Source organism: Micromys minutus (assembly GCF_963924665.1).
Source record: "Micromys minutus genome assembly, chromosome: 12".
NCBI classification, from domain to species: Eukaryota; Metazoa; Chordata; class Mammalia; order Rodentia; family Muridae; genus Micromys; species Micromys minutus.
Window position 1 is genome coordinate 27084010 of NC_137981.1, and position 12763 is coordinate 27096772.

The 12763-nt window shown below is 44.3% G+C and overlaps 1 protein-coding gene across 1 annotated transcript in view; it reads right to left on the reverse strand.

Annotated features, from left to right (window-relative positions):
- Positions 1-7022, reverse strand: part of TMEM273 (transmembrane protein 273) — a gene marked incomplete at both ends in the record, with an annotated part of 26081 nt that extends 19059 nt beyond the window's left edge. Inside the window, one exon of the mRNA XM_080926734.1 lies at positions 6977-7022. Coding sequence (XP_080782860.1) covers positions 6977-7022 — 46 coding nt within the window. The remainder of the gene's footprint in view (positions 1-6976) is intronic.
- Positions 7023-12763: the final 5741 nt, after the last annotated feature.

Sequence of the window (12763 nt, forward strand, 5' to 3'; positions counted from 1 at the left end):
GCTAGGGTAGAATTCTCAAAAAATAAGAAATTTATTAACCGAATAAAAATAACCCACACTAAAATATGTGGACAATAGCTAACACTGCCCTGAGAGAAAGAATCACATCACTAAGTTCATGGGAAGGAAAAACTTTAGTCCATAATCTAAGATGTCATTTCAAGAGACTTAAAGACTAATAGCTAAATATACTTAAAACAAGCAGAAGAAGTGAAGTAATGGGGCTGTGATCAGAAACCAACTGAATTGTAATCAGAAAACAACATTGAAATATCAGTGAAAAGAGTGATTATTTCTCTGAAAATCTGCTCTAATTGAAAAATCCTGACAAGATTGACAAAGAAAACTTAAAAACAGCAGTTACCAATAGAAGGGATAAATCACAACTGTCACTCCAGAGCCAGAGGCGCCATAAATGGTGTTGAGAGTCATAATTGACAAAGACAATAATGAATAACAAGAAGAAGAAATGTTATAAAACATTTTACATATAAAAATTGGTGAGTTTAGAAAAACAAATCAATTTCTCAAAGCTCACAAAGCCCCCACATTCACTCACCATGAACTATATATATTCCAAATAACCTTATAATTAATTAAGGAAGTTGAAGTTATTTTATAATCCTCCCCAAAAGGAACAGGTGGCTCCATACTGTTTCATGGGATAAATCTAGCAAGAATGTAAAGGATTACCAGAAATTCTATGCCATCCACTCCCCAATAGAACAGACAAGAATACCTTCATCCATGTCTTGAGGTTAACATCACCCTAATATTAAATCCAGACAAAGGCAAAACAACCGCACCACAGAGAAACTCATGACTACAGTAACCAAAAGTCCTGCCAATTATTAAGGATCCAGTCAGATGTAAAAATTAAAAGCATGGGTAAGTGGAGTTTTCCCGGATATAGGTGGCCAGTGCCCCCTGCCATACCAATGGGCCACAGAAATGTGTCACATGATCATGTAAGCCAATGCAGTAAACACTTCTGACCACATTCTATGACACTACGCTCATCTGTGACAAAACATCTCTTAAAACCACGGATGAAGGGAAACTGCTTTGCTGTCACAGAGACTATCTGCAAACTTACTTTCGGTTGACATTACTCTTAATCAGTGGTTCTCAACCTGTGGATAACAACCCCTTTGGGGTCATATATCAGATATCTGAATATCAGATATTAACATTACAGATTCATAGCAGTAATAAAATTACAGTTATAAAGTAGCAATGAAGTAATTTTATGGTTGGGAGTCACAGCAACATGAAGAACATGACACACACAGCATTGGGAAGTTTGAGAGCACTGGTCTTAATGGTGAGAGGCAAGGTTTCTGGTCTTAAGGGCAAGAAGCAAGATTTCATCCTACTTGGATCAGGAGTAATGCTGGGGAAGATCTGGTGTCTCTACTTCTTTTCGATTCAGTACTGGGGAGAGGAAGGATGCCTGGAGCTCCCTGGCAAGCTAATCTAACTGAATTAGTGAGTTTCAGGTTCCTTAAGAGACCCTATGCCAAAAACTAGGGTGGAGGGTAATACAGGAAACCTTCTGATGTTGACAGTGGTCTCCACACATTTATGCACATAACTTGCACACCTGTACACTAATGCATACACACACAAACGGACACATACATATGAAACATCCACATACACAAAACAGAGCATAGATTTAAATACAGAGTGAGAGAATGTGCAAGATTTTGGAGAAAAAAATCTTGAAAACTTAAGGCTTGGTGTAAACTTCTCATGCCTCATATCAAGAGAAAAGTCTGTCCAAAAAAAAAAAAAGTAAACCCAGTAAATTAAATGCCACTGGTATTACATGTGTGCAGGCTGGAAAGATGGTTTGGTGGCTAAGATCCCTTGCTGTACTTCCAGAGGACTCCAGTTTGGTTCCAGGAACCTATGTCTTGTGGCTTATAGTCTTCTGTAACTCTAGCCCCAGGGGGTCTGAAGCCTCCTACTGTTCTTTACGGGCAGAAACAAGCATGTGGCATACACACATGTAAATACACAGGGAGACAAAATAAAATAAAACAAAATAAAAAATAAAGCCGGACATGGTTCTGCTTTTGCTCATAGTGTTTGGAGGGCTGAAGCAAGTGTGTCTCTATATGGATTTGAGGCTACCCCAGTCTATGTCGGGATTCCCAGATTAGCTAGGACTACATCGTGAGACCCCATCTCACAAAGTTTTTATTTAATTCAATTTAAAGCTAAAAATAACTCTTTAAAATATTAAAATATTTTAATAAAATGTATTTTGTTAAAGAAATAGAAACATTGTTCAGCCATAGATCTGACAGACAGCACTCATACTGTTGCATGATACAAAGTAGTCCTGAAGGACACCAGTAAAACACAGCAACCAATCACAAAGCAGAAACACTGAAGCTGGGGAGTAACCCTGAAGCTGGTCTCTGGTCTATGGAGAAGCTGACCCTGCCCACCTGCCCACCTGCCCACCTGCCCACCTGCCCACCTGCCCATCTGCCCACCTGCCCACCTGCCCACCTGCCCACTGGCTAAGAGGTTCCAGTGGATGGTGTCCTTGTGTCTCCTTATGATCTGATAGGCAGCAGAGGAGAAGGAACTCACCACCAATTCTTTCTCACACATTTCCTCACCACATAATCTAAAGCATTGTCTTGGCAAGAAACTGGAACAGGGGAAAAGCTGTCAGGAAAGATTCATACAAAGATCTCAGGGACTAAGAGCCAAGGAAGCAAGTGATGCCTTTGACTTTGGAAGATAAAAACGAATTTAATTCTCTTTACCCCAGCCTCGGCCATCTTTTCATTATAAATTAAGGCAGGGGAAAAAAAAAGCATCTCTCTTTCAATAACTCTGGCTCCGTCGGTGAAGGATGTTTTAGGCCCTGGAACGTAATTAAAGTGGTATTGTATTCCTTTTAGTCTCATGATTGTAATAATACATAGAATTCAGCAGATGCTTTCCAACACCATTAAAACAAGGAGGGGTCACTGATATGTCTGCTGGAATTCAAATCTTTGGGCATGTTTCTTAAGCAGGGCTTTCAAAAGAAATGGATCGTTAATAAAATGCTGAGGAATTGTACGAGGTATTACCAAAGGTTATTCATAAATCAACACTGTAGCACAACTTAAAACTATTGTTCATCTGGTATTTATTCAGAAGTTTGGTGACCGCAGAAGGACCTAGCTTTGAGTTTTAACACAATGTGAACAGTGCACCAGCCTTACCCACGCATTCTGCACCTCTATCCATGAAGCCAAAGACGACCTTGCCAGCCATGTTGCCTTTTGATAGAAAAATGGGTCATTTGAGTGTAATTGTTAGGGAGTATCAAACAACCCCAAAATGAGAATTGCTGTGTCAGGCTGGGGTTTGTCAGGAAGCTATGTACTTTAGAAACATCTCTGGGCTGAGTAACCTAAGCCAAGCGTGCCCCGCCTATGGAAGGCTGAAATGGGATAGTTACCTCAGGCAGCATTTGCCCCTATATCAAGGTGCTAACAACCACAGTGGGAAATATTGGGGTGTGATTCACAGATGATAGGAAAGTATTTTTATTGGTGTTATCATTCCTAAGGCTGATGACTATAGTCACGTAAGGGAATCTGTTTAGTCTTCATTTTCGATCGACATGTTGTGTTTGTATGGTCGGCATAACAATTCAACACACATGTACACCAAGCAATGGTCAGATAGGGAAAAGGCACGTTTCATCCCTCAAACACTGCTCATGCCCCATACTGAAAACTCAGCAGTCTCCCAGCTGTTCCACAACACTCCACACATTGCTGTAGGGTACAGTCACCCCGAATCACCACCACCACCATCTGCAGAGCCTACAGCATCTCCGTAACCCGCTGCCCACTGCCCTGCCCTTTCCGATGACTCTTTCAGAGCCTTCCAGGTGGGATCTCCTGGGTAGGAATGAGGTCTCTGTGCCCAGCAGTCTTCATGTTACCGGAGGTCCCTTCTGCTCCATCCACACTGCGGAGCCTGTCTCTCGTCACGGGAAGCACACACTGACGCATTTAGCGGCTAGAGGACCCTTGATGTTATACAGTCTGGCCACAAGTGGCTCACAAGGCAAGACACACAGAAATACAGATAAAGAGGGTGAACTAAGTCAACCCTTCTGAGCCTGTGCATACTTCTTATTGTTCGTTCTTTAGGTTTGAAATGGACATTTGAACGAAGCAGTCTGAACACCACTGAGAGTGCTTTCATGGTGGCACTCTTTTTTATTCTCACCCGAGACTCCTTGCTGTTAGCTTTGAACGTACAGCTTTCAAACATCAAAATGTCCCCTTTGGACTCTGAGCGATGCCGCTTACCTGACCTCTCTTCCCCCAAGCCCTCCCCAAGTTGTACGCTTCCCGCTCCTTGTCTGTCCAAATCAGGGTGATTATAAGAACAATGCTTCTGTTTGGGGCTGGTTTTGAGAAGTGAATGAGGCCCACGGATGGTTCTCATGGGTTAGGTCTCAGGAAGCTGGCTTCACCGTGCTTTTGAGGAAAAGCTTCAGCTAGAGAGGAAGGGGTACTCTGACTCGGGAAGATTCCAACAGCAGCTGGCAGCGTGTACACAGCCTTACTGAGAAGCGGCAATGATCCGTGGGCTATTATATCAAATCTGCGTGATGAGAATGAAATATAGTCTTCTGTCTCGGAAACGGGGTCTGAACGGAAACAGCATTGCAGAAGGGTTCTAAGTGAAAGACTGAAGCAGACATTAAAAGTGCTTATATTACACACAGAAAAATAAGACCGGACCCTTTCATGAAGGCACACACAGAGATAGATATACGTTCCACTTTTGAATGATGCAATCCACTTAGAGGTGAGTTTTAAAATGTGTCTTAGGCAATGTTCTAGTTTACCTTTCTGTTGTTTTGATGACCATCACAGCCCGAACCAAGTTTTTATCAAGTTGCTTATTGGCGAGCTTCTACCTCATGCTAGGCCAGCTTTCTGACACAACTGAGACCACCTGATCAGAGGTACCACCACCCCCAGTTAGCAGAGCCTCCCTACCCACCCCCATACAGCAATCAACAACCAAGACAAGTCTCCCACAGCATGACCACTGACCCATCTGATCTAAACAATCCCTTAATTGAAATTCCTCCCATGCCAAGTAACATCCCATTAACCATTTTGGGAAGCTTTTACTCCCATTATTTTGTTAGGGTAATTTTTTTTAAATGGAATTTCTGGGTCAAAAGTTGTGAACAGCTTCCTTCTCCCGCCCCCCCCCCCCCAGTCCGAAAATAACCTCTGTGAAGTAGAATCAGTAAGTGCTCCTGATGCCTGGTCTTGACTGTACATGGTGCTAAGAGAACAGAACATGGTAACGGGTTACTTCTCTCAACCACCAAGGTGGGGCGGGGAGTAGGACAGATCATTAGAAGACTGGTACCGAAATGGTAACTGTCTTATTTCCCTGTGCCTACAAAGAGCAGAGCAAAGAGTAACATGTTGGAAGTCTAGAATTAGCCTCACAGGTCCTCACCACACTCTACCTTTATGTGAAAGCATTTAAAAGCGGGATGCCTGGGCCCCAGAGATGGCAGTACCGGGATGTCTTTCCATGAAACCATGGCGACTGACTGAGCCAAGGTAAACTTTAGCCAGTACTTAGCACCTCAGAAGCACCAGAATATGCCACATGCTACCACTTCTCTTTGGGTTTGTCAGACTGAGCATCTGCAAGGTTTACTGTCCGCAGCTCTGCAACGAACTGCCTATTTATATCACTTTACTTTATTCTTCATTTTAAAATTTTATCCCTTCACCCAGATTTCCCAGGACAGAGTGGTTGTATTTCTGTATTTCTGTCTGTCGGCTCAAAGAAGAAATCGAGGTTAGAGACTGCTGGCTTCTGGCCGCTTACCTAGCAGGAGCACTGAGTTTGGCTGTCTGCGCACCTTTAATCACAGCCTGCTGGTTCCCGAGACCTCATTGTCTCTGACTGTCAGAGACAGACATCTACATGTACTTGAGAGACATCTGTCTTACATGCCAATACCAAAGGCCCAGGTCTGTGCTGCTCCTACTGGGTGCAGGTCTCCTAGGGACCCTGCTGCGGGAGTCTTTGTCTATGTACTAGATTCAGGCTACACCTCCAGACACAAGAAACCATTAGGAGGCAGATTGCTTGCCTTTCAGTTTTGTTCAAATTTCTGGAAAAGGCATCTTAAAGCATATAGTTGCTGCCTTCCAAAGAAACAACAGTTGATGCCCAAGGGGACTTTGTAAAGTCCTCCCCATCACTGTTGTCTGGGTCTCTGCATGTTTCTAACCATCCTGCAGGGTTTCTCTCCAATTCACCACTCCTCCTCTCTCTGCTGCTCTGACTTTTGATTTTATCCCAGTCCTTGCCACCTACTCCTGCTTCTCTCCTCTACCTTTCAACGCTTGGCTAAGAAAAAGTGATCAAAAATAAAGATGCTTCTGGTCTACCCTACTAAGCATTCCACGGCCCACTCCGCACACAGTCACCACTAGGAGTGGGGCAGTGCCACCAGCCTGTGTCTTTCAGGCAATTCTCTTGATTTGGATTGACTAAGTTTAACTCAACTCTCTCAGAAGCCTATAAGTGAACATTATTTTCCACTTCATTCAGTCAGAAACAGAAACTCGGGGTGTCAGAAGCATGTTCCAGTTTGTGAGGAATGAACCACAGTTGAAGCAGACTGTTCTAAAGACTGGCTAAAGCCCAGTCTGAAGCTCTTCCTCAGCATCACCCTCCTCTCCTCCGTCCTCAGCCCAGCACGTGTTTGTAAGCAACATCTGAACTGAGGCGGAGATACTGACCACTATCCCACCCAAGCCAGCAAGTCAATCCTGAGAGACATGTCACAATTCAGAAGGAAGCCCATAGGTGTCCCCTCTCGGGTTTAAGCTCACTGGACTCCCAGGCTGGCAAAGGGTAAATAAAGCACATCCTATTTCTACCATCTGCCTTCACTTACCTAAGAGGAAGAGGAGGCCTCTCAGTAATGGAACCCTGGAGCTCATAGTGGTGTTCTCTCCTGGCTCCTTGAGATGAAGCAAGTGAGCTGTATGACCCCAGGCTCCAAGGATGAGAGCCAGTCCACCACGTGACTGACAAGGAAGGAAGCTACAGCCACAAAGACTGTGGCTTATTCTTGGCCCTTTGCAAACAAGGGTGGGGGAAGTCCCTGTTATTTGGTCTCTGTCTGGTGGTGAGAGGGAGAAAGTTAGTGTGTATGCCCAAGAGGATCTACTACTGGATGCTGAAGGTCTGGCTCCTTCCCCATACTTCTAACACTGAAGCATTACTTCAGTTTCTTGCCCAAAGACCCTGGTAGGTCTTAGAGGAAGATTCTGCCTGCTGAGGTATGTCTAGAAAGCCAGATCTTAGAGTAGCTTCTCAGGTCTGGGGCTGGAACCACGTCCTCCCCTTCAACTCAACTCTGTGATATATCATTGGTTTTTCTGAATCTGGGGAGGCCTACTAGTCTCTTCCCAGAACAACAGGCTTGATTGCTGCTTCCTTATGCTCCTAGGATCAAACCCAGTCCCTAGGGCATGTGAGAAAAAGGCTGCATTTCCAGGTTGCATCCTTAACTCCTGCTTTTTTTCCCCAGAGATAGCTTTTTGTGAAGACTAGGTCTGACTTAAATTCTTGATCCCCTGCTGAGGCCTTTGTCATGCAGTGATTGCAGAAGTGCACAAGCAGGCCCAGTTGTGTGAGTGTCAGACACCCATACTCAAGTAGACAAGGATTATAAAATAAGTCAGAAGCAATGAAACATGGATGAATATCAAAAATGGTTCTTAAAAGGAACCTATGATAAAGAAGTATGTGTGCTTCTTACCACACAGCAAACAGCAGGATCTGTTTATAGACAAAATGGCAGGAACCACCTCCACACTTTCGAAGGATATTGAGCTGTCTGAAAGGGCAGGAGTATGAAGGGAAATCTCTGGTCCTGTAGACAGGTGGTCTCGTGTTGCTATACATTCAAATACTAATCATTGGCCCCCAAGATCTGGTTGCCCCTCAACATAGAAATCTTCACATACACTAAATGATGTTATATAACCTTTCTCTCCAAGTAAACTGGTTAATAAAAGCTTGTGACTGGATGATAGATAGAGGTAGGTGTGTTTTCAGTTACCTGGCTAGGGGTTGCAGGTAGAAACAGAAAAGAATAAGGAGGAGGAGGAGGAGGAGGAGGAGGAAGAGGAGAAGGGGAAGGAGAGGGAGAGGAGGAAGAGGAAGAATGAGGAAAAGGAGGAGGGAGGAGGAGAATGAGGAAGAAGAGGAGAAGGGGGAAGAGGAGGAGAAGAAGAAAGAAGAGGAGAAGGAGGAGGAAGAGGAGGAGGAAGAAGAAGATAAAGAAGAAGAGGAGGAGGAGGAAGAGGAGAAGAAGGAAGGACACAGAAGGAGGAGGGAGCAGCCACGAGAGGAGATGGACCATGAGCACATGGCCAAAAGAAACAGCAAGTAACAAGGGACATATAGCTGGAATATATATTAAATAGCTCCAAAACCTGCCCAATCTGGGCTTACAGCTTGTAAATAAAATAACTGAATTGTGTGTTTTATACAGGCTAGGAAGAATTTATGATTTATTTTACATGACCCCTGCTCACAGTGGTCACCCATGTGATAGCGTCTCTATGGTTTATATGCTGCTCACTTCTGCACTAGTACTAGGCTTCCCTTCAAAGTCAAATAACACAGATGTAATTTTTCCACTCAAGTTCCCAGAGCTCAAGTCGGGCTGCATCTCCTGGCTGAGTAAGCTGACTTGAGGCTCCGAGTACAGTAGATAAGCAATGTTACTTTAAACGTTTGATTCACTTAATGACAAGTCTAGAGACTCTGAGCTGGCGGAGTGTGAGCCACCCACTGAACTCGTGTGTCAAACCTCTAAGTGACAGTAAACTGTGGCAGTCCTTCCTCTTGTGACTGGTGCTTTCTGAGGACATAACACTTACTTGACCCTCACAGCTTCCTGTCTTGACTACTAATACTGACCAGACTCTGAAAGAGGAAGAAACCAAACCACAGTCTACACAGAGGTGGGTATGAAGGCTGGGCCTGTACCACTCAGCCAACAGCATATGCCACCTTCCTGTCAGCCTCTGACAACCATCAGAGACCCACCTATCTAAACAGAGGTGGCCAGATTGCTGAGGTGGACAGATGTCCATTAGGCCCTTTCAAGTGGTTACTTCTGCTCCTTCTGGGCATGAAAACAAAGAGCTCATGCATCACGAGCAAAGCATTTTGCAACATTTTAGTGACTTAAAAATGTTCTATCCTTCTACCTCCACACATATAGTCTTAATACATATTCCAGTGTGATTCTACATGGAAGTTAGAAAGTTTCAGGCCATCTTGGGCTCTGTGGGAAGACTCTGCCTCCAAACAAGCACACACACACACACACACACACACACACACACACACACACAGAGGGGGTAGGGAGGGAGGGAGGAGGAGGAAAGGGGAGGGGAGGGGAGGTAAAGAGGAAGCTGAGCATGAAGCTCAGTGGTAGAGCATTTGCCTGAGGTACCCAAGGCCCTAGGTTAGATCCTAGTACCTAAACAATTAAAATACTCACATGTGTTTCTCTCAACACATATTAATATAAAATTAACCCTATTAATTATGTGTAGGAGAAATACATCACCTCCTCTGAGAGCACTATAAGTAACTGTAAGAATCTGAGAGGCAATTGGTGATTAAAAGTACTTATTACCCATGCAGAGGACCCAGGTTCGGTCCCCAGCCCCCACACAATGGCTTACAACCTACCTAGCACCCAGATGGATTAAGTGGTTCCACGCTGATATAAATACATTCATTTTCTGATGCTGGCAGCCAATTTTCAAGTGTTTTCACAAGGCAAGTTAACACAGAAGCAGCCTGCTGCTGCTCTACAGCTTCTTGAGACCTTCTCCCAGGGTATAACCTGTCCATTCTACCCAGGAAGGGAAAAGGCCTCGAAAATTTCTGCTTCTGACCTGCTACTTCCTGGGCTAGAAAACTGAAACCTGCTAGCTGCTAGACTGGAGAATAACATGGAGCCCAGAGCCCAAAGATCTCTGTCAGGCTAAAGGCTGCAAAGATTGCCTGAGACCTTTTCAGTGTGACACACTGTCCTACCCTGTGTGCTTGTCATGAGTAACCCGTGTCTGTAGCTGTCACAGGTATCACGATGCCTCCCACTATACGAGTGTCTGAGGACACAAGTCAAAAACTTAACTGGTACCTTATATGGCTTGAGCTCAGCATCATGACTACTTACTGGAGGAATCAGATCCTGGCCTAGCTAGCACAGTGTCTGGTCCAACAGACAGACATGGAATAGAACATACCTAATGCTAGAGAGGTCACCTAGCATCCAGTGAGGGCCCTGCTTCAGCAACAATGATGGTCTGCCCTGCAACCAAGTCAGTGCTTTACCTCCAACTCCATCATGCTGTGGAGTCTCCGGTCCTCTCCATGTGCCCCCATCCCTGCTCCATATGCCTTTAGTATAAGATGGGAAGAATAGTTAAGCCACCAGCATTGTAGGATATTCGCAAAAAGTAAAAATGGGAAAGATTTGACATACAGGTTGTGCTACTGGATTAATGTAGGACAAAAAGCTATTAGAAGAACCTAAGTCATATTCACCTCTAACTGTCCCTAAATGGTCATATATGGGCTACAAGGTAAATCTTAAAATGTCAAAAGATGTGTATGTGTGGTATGCAGGTCATTTTTTCTTAGCACAGTACAACTGAGTCGTAACAGGAACAGTAATAGGCAGCTAAATTTCAGCAGAGTTGGAAATTTAAAAGCATTTTTATGTGACACAGAGGTCAAAGATGAAATCACAGTGAGAATTAAAAGCACCTGGAGTCGAATACTAATGAAAATGTTATGACTTCAAAAAATTATGAAGACACTGACTGTGCAATCCATTGAGTGTCAGAAAAGCCAAACACTCAGTGGTTAGGAACTAGAGACATGAAACCCAGGAGCACAGTGAGGTGCTATTTTACAAACTCTGATCACCAACCCTAAAAACCTTAAGTAATGCTCAAGTCCAGTGAGAAGGATAAGACAATGTGCTACATGTCTTTGCAAACGATTTTCTAATACTCTGGATAAAGCTGAATATCAGTATGATCCGAGGCACAGCCACCTTCCCGGATGTAGTTCAAAGGACTCTTACCTGGGCATTCAGAGCTATGGGAAAGAGCATGAACAAAGCGACGTGTACGGAAAGGCAAACCACACCTCACAAGACTGACAAAGGTCTCACCCTGGAAGCGTAGGATGGAATGGCATGCAGCGGTAACAGAAAATGGTTTGGGAAACAAACTGAAAAGTCGAGAAGAGGATCTGTTTTTCATGAAGCACAGGAGTGGGTGAGCTAGACACTGCAGAGTCCGGGAACCTTCTTTGATTCACTGAATTGTGGGTGTTTGAGTGGGGGAGGAGTCATTAACAAAGAGACTGGCAGACTCAGAACTGAAGAGAGGGTCTTCTCTCAGAGTGAGGTTGAGAGAGGAGCAGAGGAGGTAAGCAAGAGCTCCCTAATGTAGAGATACTCAAGCCCTTTCACAGTTGCTGTTTCCTGACTGACCCTGATCCATGATTATTGGCTTGGTGCAACTTAGCACCCCACTTCATCTCCAAAAGTTTGACCAAAGTCTCACTTTGGTTAAGAAGGTATTCTATGTAGCATATGCAAGGTAAGTTTGTGTTTATTAAAGACTGCACAGTTAAATAATTAAAATAGAATTGAACAGCTATAATTAAGATATATTATTGTGATTGAAATGTAAATGGCTTCATTTATTCCAGCAAGAAGCACTGGCTGCTTTGAAGGAGTCCAGAAAGGCTGGAGCAGGACCTTAGGGATGGAACACGCGCTTACTTAGCAAGCAGGAGACGCTGGATTGCTTCCTCAGAATCACAGAAAAAGAAGTTTCCACAAGATTTGATCCCTGAATCCCCCTTGAAGAAAAATGGCTTCAAGAAGAAACTGAGCTGCTAGTTATGAAGATGTGCTGTGTAATAGTTTCCTGGAGATTGAAATGATCCATCCTACAGGAAAAACTCTTTAACAGGAAGATAAACATTTCAAAAGAGCTTTAGGAAGTCCCTGAAACTGAGCAGACTTACTAGGTCCCTCCCTGCCAGTGTAAACAAAAGAAAGCTGAGAGACCTTCTTAGACTAATAAAGCTGAGCTGCAAAGAAGACTGAGGCCAGACCACCTAGCTGCCTGGAAGAAGCAGAAACCAGCTGAGCTGCCTGGAAGAGGTTTAGACCAGAGTCACTTGGAGAGGACATTGTCCAACCTACTGAGCTGCCTGCAGGCTGTGCAGTGTGCTTCAGGATCCCCAAATTTCATAGCTGTCATCCATGCTGGGGTGGGCCTTGGTGATGCACCTGTGTGAGTCACTTTCGCTCCTGTAAGTAACCCCTCACCCATACTCCTCTAAGTAACCCCATTAAAATCCATCAGTTGGACTTCTGAGGTATCTGTTCTTTGGTCTGCTGTGGGATCCCAGTCTGGGGTTAATAGTTGTGTAGGTCATATCTCCCCAGAAAAGTTTTGTCACATTGCAATCACCAATAAGATGGTTGGCTCCTTTCTGCCCTCCAAGCTGGAAGAGACCTGTTTCCCAGGGAAGAAGTGAAGCAGCCAGTGGCTGCAGCCTGCTTGCCCTATACCCTTTGCATCGAAAGCCCGTGCCCTTGGATTGTGCTTAGCAGTATTAA